Source organism: Syngnathoides biaculeatus, chromosome 10 (genome assembly GCF_019802595.1).
Source record: "Syngnathoides biaculeatus isolate LvHL_M chromosome 10, ASM1980259v1, whole genome shotgun sequence".
NCBI lineage: Eukaryota > Metazoa > Chordata > Actinopteri > Syngnathiformes > Syngnathidae > Syngnathoides > Syngnathoides biaculeatus.
Window position 1 is genome coordinate 20,800,595 of NC_084649.1, and position 18,213 is coordinate 20,818,807.

Consider the following 18,213-nt stretch of genomic DNA (forward strand, 5'->3'; position numbering starts at 1 on the left):
TACCCAGGTATTTTTTGTTTTATAATACAGACTCCCTAAAATGTCAGTTTTAGTGTAAAAATAAAACATGCATATCGCACCTTTTATCATAATTTTTGCAAATGTAGTTTTTTCAAAAACAGAACATGGCGGCATATTCTAAATTTATTTCCAACAACTCATTGAAATTTTTTTAAATATTTTGCGGTGTGATATGAATGTTTTGATTCATTTTTTTCCCCTTCCGCTTTGTCATTAAGTGGGGAGTTTTTAATTAATAAAAAATTAAAATAAAAAAAATCACATGCCTTTGGACTAACACTGTGACGTAGATAATGTCCAAAAATGTTAATTCAAATTTATGCTTTATCAGATGTTAACATTTTTCAGTCACTTAAAAAAAAAAAGTTGCAGCATATTTTGTTGTACCAAAAGTCAGCGCCACCTGCTGGTGCCGACGGATACTGTGAATGTAAAACCCTCCGCTCATCATCAATCGGTATTTTGTTTGTGCTGCTTTTTGTTTGCAAATGACAATGAAGGAAAATGAGGACCAAGCAGTATTTTTTTTTTGTAATTTTATTATATAAATGCTGCATGGATTACTTTCTGTTTTTTGTAATGTTTTTTTCCCAGTTTTTTTTTTTTTTTTAGGGACACAGAAAAAGTGTATTTATGAATGAAGATTAATTAACCACTAATATCTGAAGCCTTTTAACTCCTGTGAAACTATTTTCATGAAATTTTCATTTTATTCTCGCAACATTTCGTTTCTTTTTCGAGGTGGTCCAACTATTCATTTGCTCACCATTGAAATTTGTCCCCAAAAAAAATCTGATTTTAGGGGCTGGATTTAAAAAAAAAAAAAAAGTGCTGATTTGGCAGAATATAAGTAAAGTAGCAGATTATTTGCACGATTTGTCCACAATTACATAATCCATGTAAAAATACAATAAAGACATGAATTACAGGGAGAACATTTGACTGTTGGTATTTAACTTGACAGACCCCCCCGAATTTTGGGCATTTTTTCTTCCCTTGAGGGGGTCGGGTATGTTTTTTTTGAATGTCATTAATTTATGTTGTCTTAAGAAGAAAAAAAAAACGTTTTATGCCAATTGGGAAATGATTATCAGTTGATTAAATCATCCTTTCAACTAATTGTTCGGGCCTTCTTCTGTTATTTTTGTTCATTTTTCACTTCCTGCACACATTCCAATACTGATCCAAATGTTCAGTTATTATTATTGTTTTTTATTTTTAATAAACTTGCCGTGGCCTGCTTTACATGTATGACTTTGTGAGGGCACTGCTGCTGCTTGGACTGATCTATAAAAAAAAAAATAATAATAATAATAAAGCAAAAGAAATACAAATTTCTTTTTTTTTTTTTTTTTTTTGGGTCCCTCGACCCCCCCCCCCCCCCCCCCACGCACAAACGTAAATTTTCTACTTTTCGTGACGAGTGAAATCAAGGCAACTTTGTCCTTTGTGATTGTACATGTTTATTTTGTCGTCAGAATATTTTGCGGGAAGTGACGTGCGCTACTTTTAAGGGCAGCTGGAAGCGTCGTCCTACGCATCACGCTGTTTCTCCTGAGCTGGTACCATTTTGCGTGTTGTGGGTTCTGTGGTCGTTTGCAGGTCCGGTGTCGCACCATCATCGCATCAGTTTGACATGGGCTGCACAAAGGAAGACGGAAACAAGCCCCTCTGCTCTGGTTCCTCTTCGACGTAGCCGTGCTGGGTAGTACACACACGTACACATTTACACCTCAAATAAGACGTGTACTTATCCAAATCGCGACATTTTCCACTTCCAGTATTTTTGTCCGTACAATTTTTATTACATTTCTGGAGGCGTCCTAATATTTTTGTTGTCGCAATGCAACCATTTTCTTCATTTGACTCCCAATAGTTCAAGGTACCCACGTTCTTCGCTTTTAACTTCCGCTGTGTACTTTTTGTACTTTGTCCATCCATCCATCTTCTGAGCCACTTTTCCTCACAAGGGTCGCGGGGAGTGCTGGAGCCTATCCCAGCTGTCAACGGGCAGGAAGCGGAGACACACCCTGAACTGGTCGCCAGCTAATCGCAGGGCACATTGAGACAGACAACAGCTGCACTCACAATCGCACCTAGGGGCAATTTAGAGTGTCCAATTAATGTTGCGTGTTTTGAGGAATGTGGGAGGAAACCGGAAATACTTTTGTCCCAAAAATCTCTTTTCCTTCTAACTTCCTGATTCTTTCTTTTGCCCTATTTTTGCACTTCTGCACTCATTTTTTTTTTCTTCACTTTTTGCAAAACGTCCCCAAACCTTACACATTTACACCTGTTGGTGTCCCAAAATATTATTTTTTTTATAAACCTTATTTAGCTTTCCCCCTTCTTCTCACCAAACCTAAAATTTGGAGCAGCTTGGTGGCTCAGATGGTAAAGCGTTGGCCTCACAGTTCTGCGGTCCTGGGTTCAATCCCAAACCCAGCTGCGTGCAGGTTGCATGTTCTCCCCGTGGCTGCGTGGGTTCCCTCCGGTTTCTTCACATATTCCAAAAAACATGCAACATTAACTGGACACTCTAAATTGCCCCATGGTGTGATTGTGAGTGCGCCGGTTTGTCTCAATGTACCCTGCGATTGGCTGACGACCAGTTCAGGGTGTACCACGCCTCCTGCCCATTGACAGCTGATAGTCTTCCAGCACTCCCCGCGATCCTCGTGAGGATAAGCGGTGAAGAAAATGGATGGATTGCAGCCATTCGCCAAATTTAATTTTCCTTTTTCCTCATGTACACACAGCACCAAATATTAACAGGAAAAAAAAAACAATTGACATTTTTGCAAATTTAATAAACTGAAAGATAAGCCTGCTCAGGCTGGGGACTTTTAATGAGACCAATCTCAAGACTGGAGTCCCGAAGTTCCCACCAGCATCTTAAATGTCCAACAAGAACTGGAAAGACTTTAGACCACGTGTAAACTAACATTAAGAACGTCTAAAGAACCACACCCCTCCCCAAAACACCCCCCCCCCCCCCCTCTGGCACAGATCCAGACCCACCACAAAGACTGTAACAACCTAGCCAGAGACTGCACTCGGTGAACTTCAGGACTGCTTCCGACACACAGACTGGGACCGATTTGTACACCGGGACCTGGACCTGAACTATCAAGTTCTGTCTGGAAACTGTGTGTAATGAAAGGCATCAGGGTTTTTCCAAACCAGAAACCCTTGATGACGAGCCAGGTCCGCCACACTGCCTTCAGGTCGGGTGACAGAGCGCTTTTACAGCTGAACTGAAAAGAAAAGGTATCAAAAACCCCAAAAAGTAGTACGAGAGGAGGATAAAGTCCCACCTCGCCAACAACAGACCTCGGGAGGTGTGGCCAGGTCTAGAGAGCCTTACAAACTCCAGAAACTGTTATGTGATACCAGGAAACACAAGTGAGTCTTCTTTGCTTGTTTTGAATCACCCCAGCGCTCCCACCCCACCCCCACCAGGCTCCAATAACTCCCCACTGACTTTTCAGAAGCACGACGTGAGCCGCGAACCCCAGGAAGACAGCTGGCCCGGACGGGGTACCAGACACAGATGCTAAGAGCGTGCGCCCACCAGCTGTCCAGAGTCTTCTAGAACATCTTCACTGGACCAAGCAGTCATTCCAACTTGTTTGTGAGTTCAGTTTTTTTTAATAACTTGGCCAACATTTAGATGATTCCGTTTTTTCTGTCAATATGAGGTGCTGTGTGTACATTGAGGTTGGGGGAAGGGGGTAATAGTTTCAACAAATCGCTGCAATATGACAAAAACTGAATAATTTTTGTACCCACTGTATGTGTCCCAAAACATTTGTCTCAACATCTCACGTTTTCTCTTCCTGGAGGTGTCCCAATACCCCACATCTTTTCTTTTCTTTTCTTTCCCCGGCGGAAATACGTACCCACCAGTCGGGGTCCTCCTGCCCCACGACCACAATGACTTGCCCCTCGCTGAAGCTCAGCTCGTCGTGGTGGTCTGCCTCGCAGTCGTAGAGGGCGCGGACCCTCCTGGCGGATCCCCGGAAACCCCGAGGCTGGCGGACACGTCCAATGTCAGATGAAGCTAACCGTAGCATGCTAAGGTGAGGGGTCGGTCAGGCTAACTTGGTTCTTTCCGGCTCTAAAGCTAGCATGCTAAAGCTAACAAGTTCAATGGTTAGCTTAACCGGCTATATAGCGACGTAAACAAAAGTCACGTGATTTTATGACATAGGTATACGAGCTCTTTACTATACATAATTAAGACAAGGATAATAAACTATTTATAAAGCACTTGTCAAACAAAAAAATGTAACTCAAAATGCTTTCCATGAATTAAAATGAACAATTCTCCTCACTTATGTTACCAGTCGTTACACAGCTCCCGAACGTGACGTTTCATTGGGAACCATTTTTGGAATTGATGCAAAAAAAAAAAAAAAAATGGAAGTGATTGACCAAAGCTAATGCTAATTGGTTAAGATGACTTGCCAAAAATGACGAGCGCCTTTCATTTTTAGATGCTTATTTGTGGAATCAATGACATGATATAAGAGTGAGCTGAATGATGGGTTTTCTTCCCGACATACAAATGCTAACTGCTAGTATGCTAATCACGGTTGCTAATAATTTAAGCCTTTTGCGGTCTCAAATTAGCAAATTTATACCATAATCGGTATAAAAGGGGTTTCGGGGTTGAAAAAATATAATAGGTGGGGGAGGGGAGTATTAGATTATTCGATCAATACGAGAATTGATCCAAAAAATATTTGATAATGACAGCCCTACTCACCAGTGACCTGCGGGGGAGCGGCTGGGGGGCGGGACCTCGCCCCGCGCTCTCAAAGCTCTGCGAGCGCCGATTGGGCGGCGAGCCGTTGGGGTCGGTTCTTGCGGCGCGTTGCGATTGGGAGTCGCCGGTGTCGCTGTCTGCCCTGCGATAGGCTGAGAGACGCGATGAAGGTCGTTAAGATGGCGACGTGACAATGCCTTATTTGGGTGTGCGCGGACAGGAAGTACCTCTGAGGGGAAGTTCGTTCAACGCGTCGAGAGAGGAGGGGCTGCGCGCACGGGGGGTCAAGCAGATTGCCCGTTAGAGAGGGGGAAGGAAGGAGGGATTGAAGGAAAGAAAGATGAAGGAAGGCAAAAGGGATTGAAGGAGGGGGAGATGAAAGGCTTGTGGAATGAGGAAGGCATGCCAGTGAGACACGTCCATTTTGGCGCCAACGCTAGCATGCTATAACTGAATAGCTGTGACGTGCTACAAGCGGCGACACATTTTCCACCCAATCAGAGGCCTGCTTTCATACGCACTTCTTAAAAGAAGCGTCGCTGCCGCCGCCCCCGCAGATCCTCACGTGACTCCCTGCCATCCCATAATCTACACACACACAAATGCGTGTAAAGACATCATCTTTACAGACCTTATTGTGACATCAAGTGTTACCGTGGTTACTAGACTCTGAGCAGCTCCTTTTGTGGCGGACAGCAACAGGAGGGGTCAACTTCCTGTTTCCTGTCAGCGGAAAGACTTCCTCTTCCTCCCTCTCTTGCTCCTCTTGGTCACCCGCCGCAGCTGGCACAAATGTCCAGTGACGATGTTTGTTGCCTCAACGTTTTTGCTCATCCCAAACAGCGGCCCGTGGCTCACAAAGCCGTAACGGTGACTGACCTTTGACCCTGGGGGGCAGCGGCGGGCTCTGCGCCCGGGCGGGGGGCCGACCGCGGTGCTCCGTGGCCGCGGCCAGCCGGCGCCCCACGCTGAGCAGCCCGCCGCCGTCGGGCGGGCACGCGGACGAGGAGGAGGTGAGGCCAAAGTTGAAAGGTCGCGAGGGGAAGGAGAAAGAGGAGGAGGAACGCTCCTTCTTTACGGGACCATTCTGGGAGCAAAACAAGAAATTTTTGTATAATTTGCTGAATTTTTCTGGGGATGCGGCAATTTGAAAATATGTAATTGGGAAAAAAAATTAAAAAAGTTTTTTTTTTTTTTTTTTCCATTTCTCTCCCCATTTTGTCATTACCGGTAGAGGATGTGGTCATGAAATAATACATACATAAATCTATGTTAAATACATTTAAATTGGAAGGAATAATTGCACAATTAAATGATACATTTTTCTAATAGTAGTTATTACAATTTCTGCTTTCCGTTTTTCGTGAAGGATATGCAATTTAAAAATATTTAAAAATAAAACATACTGAAATAGTGCAGAACTTGTATTTATTACGTAAAATAAATGTCCATTTGAATTAAAATGACAACCTTGCTTCCAAAAATATTCATTCCAGGCAGGTTACCTTGCGGTCAAAGTCGCCGTCGTCGCTGTCGTCTTCGTCGTTGTCGTGGCGAAGGCGCCACTCGTACTCGACGTGCGCGTGGAGCTCGACGTGGTCCGCCTGCGCCCGCTGCAGCTGCGCACACGCACGCGCGCGCGCGATCAAGCGGACGGACCGCTGACGGTGCGGAGCGCCGACAAACTCACCAGCGCCTCGCAGTGGCCGTGCTTCAACCTGCGGCTGACGTCCAACGCCGTCTCGCCCAACTTGTTCTCTGGACAAAAAGCATCGCGCAAACGTCACACGCGGCGTTGGCGCCCGCGTGGAGCTCGGCGCGTCCTACTGATGTGCGCGCGGGCCGCGGCCCTCAGCAGCAGCTTGACGCAGTCGCTCTTGTTGTGCAGGCAGCTGTAGTGCAGCGCCGTGTTCCCGCACACCGTCTGCGCGTCCACGCCGGAGCTGCGAAACAACGACAACAACGAAACACGCGTGGCTTCTTGTCGGCGTGCGATTATGATCGTCGTTTTGTGCTTCGCGTGAGGCCACTGACGAATTCTGCGCCAGGAAGTCGAGGACGTGCAGCGACGTCCTGTCGGCCAATAGGACGGCCAGGTGGAGGGCCGTCTCCCCTTTCTCCTGTTGCCGTGGAAACGCGTGGACAAATTGAGGAGCTTTCAAAAGCAAAACATTTGAAACCCGAACCTTTTTTTGAGACCCTACTTTCAAAAACCCAACCCCAAACGGAAACCTAGAAGCTGACGCTCATCCACACAAGGTTGCAGGAGTACCGGAGCCTATCCCAGCTAACTCTAAAACTCTCTCGAAACCCCAACTCTGTTTTTCAATCCCTGATTTAACCCTAATCCCGTTTTGCAAAACCCAATCACCCATTTTGAAACCCAAACCCTTTATTTGAAACCCAACTTGGAATCCAAACCCTAATTTGAGACCTCAACCCAGTTTTGTACCTCCAATCTGAAACCCCCAACCCTACCTTGAAAACCAAACCTTATTTTGAAACCCGACTCTGAACCCAGAATCTTGTTTTGAAGCAAAATTTGAATTCCTGCATGTTTTGAGACCCTACTTTCAAAAACCCAACCCCAAAACTGAAACCTTGACCCTGACTTGAGACCACAATCCTATTTTCTACACCTAACCCATTTTCCATGATGCTCATCCACACAAGGGTTGCAAGAGTGCTGGAGTCTATCCCAGCTAACTCCAAAACTCTCTGGAAACCCGAACTCTGTTTTTAATACCCACTTTGAAATCTGCCTTGAAACCCAAAACCTTATTTTGAAACCGCACTTAGCCCCACCCCAGCCCTAGCCCAGGGGTGTCAAACACATTTTTGTCATGGGCCACATATTACTCAGGGTTTCCCTCAGAGGGCCGTTATGACTGTGAAACCATAAAAATCTTTAACCGCCTCATCATGTCGACGTGAAATTTATGAACTAGTTTTGGAATCAGAAATCAAGGGTAATGGGTTGTCCAACTAGTGTTTGGCAACACAAAAATGCTTTTGCGTTATCATTTATGACATGACAATTTGAAGTTTTGATAGAAGTTGATGCACGTGATTTGTCTCCGCGGGGTGCATAAAATCATGCGGCGGGCCGGATCTGGGCCCCCGGGCCTTGAGTTTGACACCTGTGGCCGAGCGGATAGCGTGGTCGAAATCCCAACCTAGCTTGAAACATTAACGCGCGTTCAGCCATGTTGAATGCGTTTGTTGCTATCAAGTCACTAGTACAGCGCAGTAGCTTTACATTTCCGTTTAAAGTGTGCACTAGTCAGCCAAAAGTGGCACTAGTAGCCAGTAGTAAAAAAAAAAAAAAAAAAGTCCCAGCAAGACATTGTATGCGTCGTACCTGTATGTGCGTGTGCAGCGCTTGGCAGAGTTGCGTGCGTTGCGCGTGCAGCTGCAGGAGCGTGCGCACGTCGGCGTTCTCGGTGGCCTCCTGCAGGACTCGGACGGCCGTCGCCGGGCCGAAGCTGCGGCGGCGGGCGAACTGCGCGTCCTGATACTTGCGCACGATGAAGGTCTTGCGCTCCGACCTGCGAGCGTGCACACACACACACACACACACACGCCAACAACGCAGTGTTGATTTTTGCGTGTGAGAAGGTGCAACGAGACCCTTCCCGCCAACCTTCCTTGACAATTTTCCTTCGGTCCTTCCTGCAATCGTCACTCCACCACCCCCTTGTTTGCTTCCTTGGTGCCTTCCTGACCACCTCCCATCCTTCCTTTTCTTCTGCCACCTTTCTGCTCTTTTTTTTTTAACACTTTTTCCTGCCTCTTTCCATCCCTCCTTCCTTCATTGCTTTCCTACATTCCTCCCACCTTTCTTTTTCTCGTTCATTCTTTACATCCTTGCACCACTTTATTCGTGCTTGCTTTTTTCTCTCCCATCCTTCCTCCCTCCCTCCCTCCCTTCCTTCCCTAACTCCCTCCCTCCCTCCCTCCCCAACTCCCTTCCTTCCTTCCTTCCTTCTTCCCTAACTCAGTTCCTTCCTTCCTTAACTCCCTCCCTCCCTTCCCTAACTCCCTTCCTTCCTTCCTCCCTCGCCCCCCTCCCTAACTCCCTCCCTTCCTCCCTTCCTTCCTTCCATCCCTCCTTCCTTCATTGCTTTCCTACATTCCTCCCACCTTTTTTTCCTTCCTTTCTTTTTCTCGTTCATTCTTTACATCCTTGCACCACTTTATTCGCGCTTGCTTTTTTCTCCCATCCTCCCTCCCTTAACTTCCTTCCTTCCCTAACTCCCTCTCTTCCTTCCTTCTTCCCTCACTCACTTCCTTCCCTCCTTCCTTAACTCCCTCCCTCCCTTCCTTCCTTCCTGGACTTCTTTCATCCCTCCCTTCTTCACTAACTACCTCCCTTCCTTCCCTCCCCTTTTCTTTCTTTCCTTCCTTTCCCCCCTAACTCTTTCCCTTCTTCACTAACTCCCTTCCTTCCTTCCTTTCTTTCCTAACTCCCTCACACCCTTCTTTCCTTCCTTTCTTTTTATCCACATCATTTATTCTTTTCATCCTTGCACCAGCTTTATTCACGGTTGTTATTTTTCCCTTCCTTCTTTCCTTATCTCCCTCCCTCCTTCCCTTCCTTCCTGGACTTCATTCATCCCTCGCTCCCTTCCTTCCTTTCCTCCCTTCTTCACTAATTCCCTCCCTTCCTTCCCTCCCCTTTTCCTTCCTTTCCTCCCTTCTTCACTAACTCCCTTTCTTCCTTCTTTCTTGAACTCCCTCCCTCCCTTCCCTAACTCCCTCGCACCCTTCTTTCCTTCCTTTCTTTTTATCCACATCATTCATTCTTTTCATCCTTGCACCTGCTTTATTCACAGTTGCTATTTTTCACTTCCCTAACTCCCTCCCTTCCTTCCTTCTTCCCTAACTCAGTTCCTTCCTTCCTTAACTCCCTCCCTCCCTTCCTTCCTTCATCCCTCGCTCCCTTCCTTCTTCACTAATTACCTCCCTCCCTTCCTTCCCTCCCCTTTTCCTTCTTTCCTTCCTTTCCTCCCTAACTCCCTCCTTCTTCTTCTCTCTTTCTTCCTTCTTTCTTGAACTCCCTTCCTTCCTTAACTTTCTCCCTCCCTCCCTCCCTTCCTTCCCTAACTCCTTTGCACCCTTCTTTCCTTCCTCTTTTTATCCACATCATTCATTCTTTTCATCCTTGCACCTGCTTTAATCGCAGTTGCTATTTTTCCCTTCCTTCCTTTCTTCCTTCCTTCTTTCCTTCCTTCCTTCCTTCCCCTCAATCTTCTTCCATCCCTCCCTCCCTCCCTTCCTTCCCCGCAGGAAGCCGACACCGTTCCGCTCCCGTCCACTTCGCACATACGCGTCGAAACAAGTCGCGCCGCTCGCGTGGGCGTACGCGTCGCACGGTGGTGCAACGGTGCCCTTTGGGCAAAGGCGTGGTACTCGCGAACGCGCGCTTACTGACATGTGGCTGTGCTGCGACGGCTTCGTGGCGGAGTTCGGCAGGTTGGCCTCCAGAATCTCGTTGAAAGCGCCGTTGCCCACGTTCCTGGCCAACTGGCAAGAAGACGGAGAGGTGACGACAGCCATAGAACCGGAAATGACGTCACCGCCGCAGCGTTTTTTTTTTGGGGGTACCAGCAGGTCGGAAGTCCCGAGGCTGTCCAGGCTGAGCGAGCGGATCCTGGAGACGTGGACGCCCATCTGGCGGTGCACCCCGGAGCACTCGATGCACGTCAGGATGCCCAAGTTGGTCGACACCCAGCCGGGATCTGAAAGGCAACCAGGTCGTTTTCATTCCCGACCAGCAGAGGGAGACATTTTATTTGCCATTAAAAAAAAAAATTGCAGCTATCAGTTTTTTTTTTCAATATCATGAAAATCTTTTGTGTATTAAAAACATTTCCCCCCCTAAACTTAACAGTTCATGATTTTTTTTTAAATCAAACAATTTATCAATAAATTTGATCGGATGAATCTATAATTGGCATTTTTTGCCAATCCGCCAATTGGTTTTGATGTCATAATTCGCCGATCCCACCAATGACATCATTGATCGGTTCCGTATTTGCTGTGCATGCCATCTTGTGATCGGTTATCGTTTTTTGTTTGTTTTTATAAACCCGCTGATCGGCCCCAAAAATCCTAATAAATTGTGTAACATTTGATTCAAAGTATTTTATTCTTCAGTTTTACGAAAGAGATGATTGTTATTATTAAATTGAAAATGAATAAAAATATGAAACAATCCATTAGTATTTTTCATTGACGTATTTATAGAGATCATGACCAGGTTTAACCTTTGAAATAAACATTAAATTGTGGCTATCAAGATAAAAATGTAACAATACATCCTAATTTTTTTAAACAATTCATCAATACATTTTTGTGAATTTTAAATATTTAGTATTACTGAAGGATTTTTTTTTTAAATGTAAAAGTTTAAAATGTAATAATTTACCTATAAATGTTGAATGTAAATTGCATCCAACAATTCATTAATAAATTAGGAATTTATTTAAAATTGGTCAATTTTGGCTCATTGTTTAGATATAGTTTTTTTCCCTGGAGTTACATTCCATATGACTTCATTTATTAATATTTATTATATTTTGAAGTTTGCCACACAATGTAGATTTTTTTTCTTAAAATAATTAAATTATGAATGAACATTTTCTTTCTTGCATCATTTAAATCAATACAAAAATATAGCGAGTGGTCAATTAACATTTGCATGAGCTAATTTAATGTTGATTTTTATTTGATGATAAAAATATTAAAATGGACAAACAAAAATTGCACTTTGTGTTTGTTACCTCCAAAAATCAATATATCGTGTGTGTGTGTGTGTTTTGTTTTGTTTATTGTTTTGCCCACCCGGCGCGCCGCAGTCGCAGCAGCCGTCGTTTCCCGGCATGCGTCTGACGTCGTCCGCGATGGCTCTCGTCAGCTCCTGCAGGCCGCCCCCGCCGCCCCTGCCGTCGCCGTCCAGCGCCGCCGCCAGCGCTTCCTGTTTGCTGTTGCTCAGCACCGAGATCCAGCTACCCGCACAAATTCCGTTTCGGCAGTCGATACAAAAAGCACAAAAAAAAAAAAAAAAAGAGGTTGAAGTGTTTCAGTCGGGAATCACGCAGCCTTGGGATGTAACAGAGTACTAAAAAAGGTGACTTTTCATACTCGAGTACAGCCAATACTTTAAGACACAGGTGTCAAACCCGAGGCCCGTGGGCCAGATCCGGCCCGCCACATGATTTTATGTGGATCGCGAAGGCAAATCATGGATGTCAACTTCCATGTTTCTCGTTCAAATCTGTATCAAAATTTCAAATTGCATCATCATAAATGAAAAGGATAGATAGATAGATAGATAGATAGATAGCTAGCTAGCTTAGATAGATAGATAGATTAGATAGATAGATAGATAGATAGATAGATAGATAGATAGATAGATAGATAGATAGATAGATAGATAGATAGATAGATAGATAGATAGATAGATAGATAGATAGATAGATAGATAGATAGATAGATAGATAGATAGATAGATAGATAGATAGATAGATAGATAGATAGATAGATAGATAGAGAGAGAGAGAGAGATAGATAGATAGATAGATAGATAGATAGATAGATGCAATGTAGCCCGTGACAAAAATGAGTTTTGACACCCCTTCCTGAAAGACGTTTGCTCAAGTAAATTTCTGCAAGGTGACTTTTGGACTCGCAGCCTTGGCACAGTCGTACTTTTGCTCCTCGTTCAGGTACGTAACATCCAAGAGCGGACTCACGCGACACACTCGGCTTCGTCCTCGGCCAGGAAGCGATACGTGCGATTGTCTGCCGGACAAAAAAAAAAAAAAAAAAAAAAATCATTTAAAAAAATAATCAATACGCTTACAGTAAACAAACACACACACATGAAAGCCATGGATATGCAAACAGCATTTTGACAGGGATTGCGTCATTTCCAAACTCAATTCCTTTCCTAAAAATCTCGCGGATTTGCCGTCCAAACTTGATTTCATCCTTTTTTCCTCCAAAATCATCCATCCATCCATTTTTTGAGCCGCTTATCCTCACGAGGGTCGCGGGGAGCGCTGGAGCCTATCCCAGCTGTCAACGGGCAGCCTGAACCGGTCGCCGGCCAATCGCAGGGCACATAGAGACAAACAACGAATCGCATTCACAATGTCCAATTAACGTTGCATGTTTTTGCGTTGTGGGAGATTACCGAAGTTCCTGGAGGAAACCCACGCAGCCATGGGGAAGACATGCAAACGCAATAGGCGCGGCTGGGATTGAACCCGAGTCCTCAGAACTGCGAGGCCAATGCTTTACCAGCTTACCCACCGTGCCGCCATTCAAAACATGTTTTGTCTTGAAATGTTTTCAAACACCTCCAGTTTTGCTTGGAAACATAATAATATCCATCCATCCATCCCTTTTCTTAGCCGCTTATCCTCACGAGGGTTGCGGGGAGTGCTCGAGCCTATCCGGGCTGTCAATGGAGAGGAGGCAGGGTACACCCCAAACTAGTTGCCAGCCAATCGCAGGGCACACGGAGACAGACAACAGTCGCACTTGCGGTCACACCTATGAGCAATTTTAGAGTGTCCAACCAGAGTGCCCACCCGGAGAAAACCTACGCAGGAACGGGGAGAACATGCAAACTCCACACAGGCGGGGCCGGGATTGAACCCTGAACCTCAGAACTGTGAGGGCAACGCTTTACAGCTGCTCCACTGTCCCACCAAATGATATTAGACGTTAAAAAAAAAAAAGTTGCAAAAATGTCAACTTTTGGCCTACAAAACGCTGGAGGCGACCCTTCAAAATCCCGTGCGTGCGTGCGTGCGTCCTACGAGAGATGAGGTCGAAGCACTTCCTGTCGTCGGCGCTGGGCTTGACCTGGCAGGTGAGCAGGTTGAGCCTGGCGGGGGACTTGTTGGGCTGCGACACGACGCCGCAGTCGCACAGAACAAAAGTTGACTGACTTGGAAGCGCACCTTCGGCGGACGGCGCGTCGTGTGAGCTCACCGTGGCGTGTGCGATGGTCAGGCAACAGCTGGCGACCCAACATTTCCTCTTCTGCCACATTTTCCTCAGGCTGCAATCACAACTCACACGATGTCACACGCGCATTTTCATGGTTGGAAATTTCTGTGTGGGCGTTACCCGTCGCTCTTCTTGTAAAGGAATCCGATCCTCTCCGTTCCGTACTGTTTATCTCCCAGCAGCTGATGCATGTTGTACACGGGCTTCGGCGAATTCTCCTGACGGAAGGGCCGCGCCCACGTGTTACCGTGGCAACACTCGCGTTTACACGTGCGTGTGGAGTCACCTGCTCGGCGTGCACGGCGGGCCTGAGTTGATCTCTGAGCGACACGAGTTGTCGTTTCTCGTCGTCCTGGCGCTGTTTCACCTACGAGCGCAAAAGCAGCCTCAAAGTCCTTCCATCTTTTTTTTTTGTCCCCCAGGGAATCGCACCGGCGGCAAATGTGGAATGAAATTAGTTTTCCCCAGACCATCGTCACACCATAATCAATAAAAAAAAAAAAAAATCCCAGAATAAATAAATACCACATGAGGGTTTGAAATGAGGGAAGATTAATTATTGATTTAAAATAATACATAAAATAATTAAATTAATCCAAGTAATGGTTTTAAAAAAAATAAATACATCAGAAAAAAATTCAAACAAATAAAATAAAAAATATTAAAATAATAAAATACATTACTTTGAAAAATAATAAAAAATGAGATAAATTCCAAGCAAAATTAAATCGTATAAAGTAAAAAAAAAATAATAATAACCTCAAATGCATAAAAATGAAATCAATCTGATGATTGTTTTCTGAATTTGTGTATATATATATATATATAATATAATATGTTTTGAATGTTGTCTGAGAATGTCTGAGAATAAAAAAATAAGAAATAGAATTAAATAAAAGAGAAAAATAACACAAAATAAACAATAAAATAAAAATCAAATAAAATTAACGAAAATAATAACCAAATACAATATAGCAAAAAATAAATTAAAAAGAGAAAAGAATGTAAAAGAAAAGAACATTGTGAGCGGAAGACGTACCGAGGCGAGGACGCCGCTCAGCTGGTCCGTGTACTGCTTCAGCCTGTGCGCGGTGGACACGCACTCCTGGACAAAACTGCACGCAAGACGCACGCATGTGAGCACCAGCACCCAGGATGGGACGCACCCCCCTTGGCCCCGACCCCCCACCCCTCCCCGCATACTTGTTGTGGCTGTGGAAGTGCTTGATGAGGTTCTGCAGCAGGTCCACTCCCCTCCTGGTCTTGATCTCGTTCACCTTGATCAGATACTGAAGGGAACGCAGCACAACATTCACACGCGCAAGAAGAAGAAAGTGTGTGTGTGTGTGTGGGGGGGGGGGGGGTGTCACGCGACCTACCGACCTCGCACATGCTGAGCTGGAAGGCCCGCCTCTCCTTCTCCAGCTCCTCGGCGATCTCGCCGCCGCTCACTTCGCTCCTCACCATCCCGTACTGACGGGCCAGCTCGCGCTTCTCCTTCTCCACCTGCTTGCTACTCAAAACAAAACAAAAACCCTTTTCCAAAGGTCAAAGGTCAAACATGACAAACTCTTTTCCACTATGCTCCATTTCGGGGCCTAAAACGTTTTGTGTCAGTGATGTCCAAGCTTTGGAAATTCTTTTTTTTCCCCCAAAATAAATACATTTCTCATACTCAATACACCACAGGTGTCAAACTCAAGACTTGGGGGCCAGATCCGGCCCACCACATGATTTTATGTGGCCCGCAAAGGAAAATCATGTATGTCAACTTCCATGATTCTGTACCAAAATTTCAAATTGTCATATCATAAATAATAACGTTGAGGTATTGCAAGTGATTTTACGCTAGCAAACATCAATAATAGTTGAAAAACCCATTCCCCTTGATGTGTGTGTGTGTGGCATCTATTTTAAGATGAAGTCCTATGACATAAATATGCTCCTTTAGCCTCGACAGCACAGTTGTCAAACTCAAGGCCCGGGGGCCAGATCTGGCTCACCGCCCGCGAAGGCAAATCATGTAAGTCAACTTCCATGTTTCTTGTTCAAATCTGTACCAAAATTGCAACTGCATTGTCATAAATGACAAAGCGTTTTTATGCTACCAAACATCAACAATAGTTGAAAAACCCGCTACCCGTGATTTCTGATTCCAAAAGTAATTCATAAATATCACGTCAATATGATAAGCCGATAAATGATTTTCATGGTTTCACAGTCATAACGGCCTTCTGAGGGAAACCCGAACTACAATGTGGCCCGCGACAAAAATGAGTTTGACAACCCTGCAATACACAATCACAGCAGGTATGTTGAAACCATTACCGTAATTCCCGGCCTCTGGAGCGCACCTGGTCATAAGCCTCACCCAGTACATTTGTAAAGGAAATACCATTTGGTACATGCATACGCCGCAGCTGTTTAAAAGCCGCAAGTGCCCACATTGAAACACGAGATATTTACAATGAAAGACGATACACAGTGAGTTTAGCCAACGCTAATGCTAACTCTAGCGCCGCCACAGTAACGCTAGCGCCGCGCTAAAAGACCCGGTTTAAAAAAAAAACATGCCCGTAAAAATCACTGAGACACGGCAGTAACACGCTAGCGTAGCGCTAACAGGGCCAGACCGGTAAAAGTCACTTCCTCGGCACATATTTTCCCTTTTCCGCTCGAGTGCCCCCTTGCGGCCGTTCGAAAAAAATGCACAAATTAGCCACACCACCACTTTCAACCGCAGGGTTGAAAATGTGTGAAAAAAGTAGCGGCTTATAAGCCGGAAATTACGGTACTCGCAAAAAAAATATTTGCCCGTTGTCGCAGTCTTTGGCCAAAAAAGGTCGCTAAAAAGTCAGCCAAACGCAATATTTTTAATGAACAACAAAATGTTCCCGCCGGAGAGTTCCCAATTGAATCCGAATCAAATGAACAAACGTCACCGCGGAGCCCCGCAAACTCGCCGCTCCAAACAAAAGTACACGCTCGTGACGGCGTTCGACTTACAATCGGCTCTCGTAGTCTCGCCACGCTCTGTCGAACGGCTTCTTCAGATCCTGGGAAAGAAAAAAAATGGACACACGGGGAGAGGCAAAATGTCGGATGCGGAATGGAGCGGCACGTGACAAAAAAAAAAATGTAAGAAAAAGATCCTGATCATCAGGAATTCAAAAACCAGGACGGTGGCTCCTCACCCCCTTGACCTCCCGCAGGTCGCCTTTCACCAGCGAGTCCAGGAAGAAGTTGACGTTGTGGAGCATGCTCTTCAACTACAAGCACACACGGGAAACGCTATCTAAACAGTTTTTTTGGGGGGGCTTTCAAGTCTCGCCCTCCCTCGCCGGCGATATTCGGGCGAGCGCTCACCAGGTTCTTGAGGGGCGACAGCAGCTCCTTGGAGAAGTCGGCCATGCGGCAGAAGGCGGAGCCGACCTCCGCCTCGCCGCCGGCGTGGCAGTTGATTGACAGCTTCTCCATGGACGCGATGTACTGCTCCGCGTGGCACACGTGCTCTGCTTCACAAAAACACACTTTAGTCACACTCCTGTGTGCGTGCACGTGTGTGTGTACCTTGTCCTGATGTGTATTTCGCTTTCGCCGCTTTTTTCATCTTGTGCAGTAACAAGCGGTCGCTTTCCAGAGCCTGAAAAACAGATAAAAACCCAACACGCAATCTATTATGATGATTTACAGATTTTTTTATTTTTTTTGTGTGTGTGGGTAAATAGCTTGACGATGAGGCTCCGGCACTCCCGCGACCCTTGTGAGGATAAGCATAAAAATGTATTTCGGTAAAGCGACTTTGAGGGACGCAAACGACGTCGTTAAACAGTCGCTATGACGTCATTGGAGAACACCGAACGAACGACGCTCGCGAACATGGGAAAAGGGGAAAAGGGCCTGGCAAGGCGCCCGGGGGACTCTCTGTCGCCGGCGGGTCTCTACCTCCTCCAGCAGGTGCACGGTGCTCCGGCATCCGCTCATCTTGGACGAGAAGGACGACGTGGTGGGCGAGCTCCAGTCCTCCAGGACCTCCCGCACGAACTCCGACACGGACACGCGGGGCTCCGGCATGCTCGGCTTGGGAGCGTCGGTGGAGCCGGGTGACAAAGAAGAGCAAGAGACCCGGACGGTCGAGGGGACGAACCGGAAGACGATGCGGTTTGGACTCGCCGGTACTCTCGGGGTTCTTTTGTCTTTGTCGGTTTTCAACGAGGATGTTCCGTTCCTGCTTCACGGGGAGCAGCACGTTGCGCATGCGCAGTGAGCACCCGGCGGCGTCCAAGCACCGGCAATAAGATCCAGTCTCTTTCCCCCCCCAATGCAAAAGACACAATTTTACACATAAAATACTGCATGTGCCACAATTAGGAACACTTGATTTTTTTGAAGACACA

General features: G+C 45.9%; 2 protein-coding genes across 7 annotated transcripts in view; one reads left to right on the forward strand and one right to left on the reverse strand.

The window, feature by feature from the left end:
* st3gal8 (ST3 beta-galactoside alpha-2,3-sialyltransferase 8) overlaps window positions 1-3,065 on the forward strand; it is a 19,284-nt gene extending 16,219 nt beyond the window's left edge. For all 4 annotated transcript variants that reach the window (XR_009796687.1, XR_009796689.1, XR_009796688.1 and 1 more), the window contains 2 exons: window positions 1,624-1,726; window positions 3,031-3,065. The gene's annotated coding sequence lies outside the window, so the exon portion shown is untranslated. The remainder of the gene's footprint in view (window positions 1-1,623; window positions 1,727-3,030) is intronic.
* On the reverse strand, window positions 1,584-18,208 carry unm_sa1614 (un-named sa1614). 3 transcript variants are annotated; one of them, XM_061831465.1, is made up of 28 exons: window positions 17,762-18,206; window positions 17,387-17,459; window positions 17,183-17,328; window positions 17,011-17,085; window positions 16,823-16,872; window positions 15,200-15,329; window positions 15,020-15,105; window positions 14,856-14,931; window positions 14,103-14,183; window positions 13,937-14,034; window positions 13,799-13,868; window positions 13,624-13,711; window positions 12,550-12,598; window positions 11,639-11,802; window positions 10,400-10,533; window positions 10,227-10,318; window positions 8,154-8,340; window positions 6,827-6,912; window positions 6,620-6,735; window positions 6,483-6,550; window positions 6,298-6,411; window positions 5,672-5,879; window positions 5,447-5,575; window positions 5,314-5,380; window positions 5,020-5,060; window positions 4,793-4,944; window positions 3,924-4,055; window positions 1,584-1,722 (listed from the first exon to the last, which is right to left on the reverse strand). In XM_061831465.1, exons 1-28 carry the CDS (start codon window positions 17,888-17,890, stop codon window positions 1,648-1,650), a joined length of 2,916 nt encoding a protein of 971 aa, XP_061687449.1. In that variant the 5' UTR covers window positions 17,891-18,206; the 3' UTR covers window positions 1,584-1,647. The 3 variants fall into 3 exon arrangements, with proteins under 3 accessions (XP_061687449.1, XP_061687447.1, XP_061687448.1); XM_061831463.1 differs by having other exon boundaries at window positions 6,298-6,550; window positions 6,620-6,912; window positions 17,183-17,331; window positions 17,762-18,208; XM_061831464.1 differs by having other exon boundaries at window positions 6,298-6,550; window positions 6,620-6,912; window positions 17,762-18,207.
* Between the last annotated feature and the right edge of the window lie 5 nt (window positions 18,209-18,213).

Coding starts and splice junctions, on each gene's coding strand:
- unm_sa1614 (XM_061831463.1), bottom strand. CDS start 17,890: ATGCCGGAGCCCCGCGTGTCCGTGTCGGAGTTCGTGCGGGAGGTCCTG. Junction 17,332..17,386: donor GAAATACACATCAGGACAAG/GTACACACACAC, acceptor GTTTTTGTGAAG/CAGAGCACGTGTGCCACGCG. Junction 5,576..5,671: donor GCTGCCCCCCAGGGTCAAAG/GTCAGTCACCGT, acceptor CATTTGTGCCAG/CTGCGGCGGGTGACCAAGAG.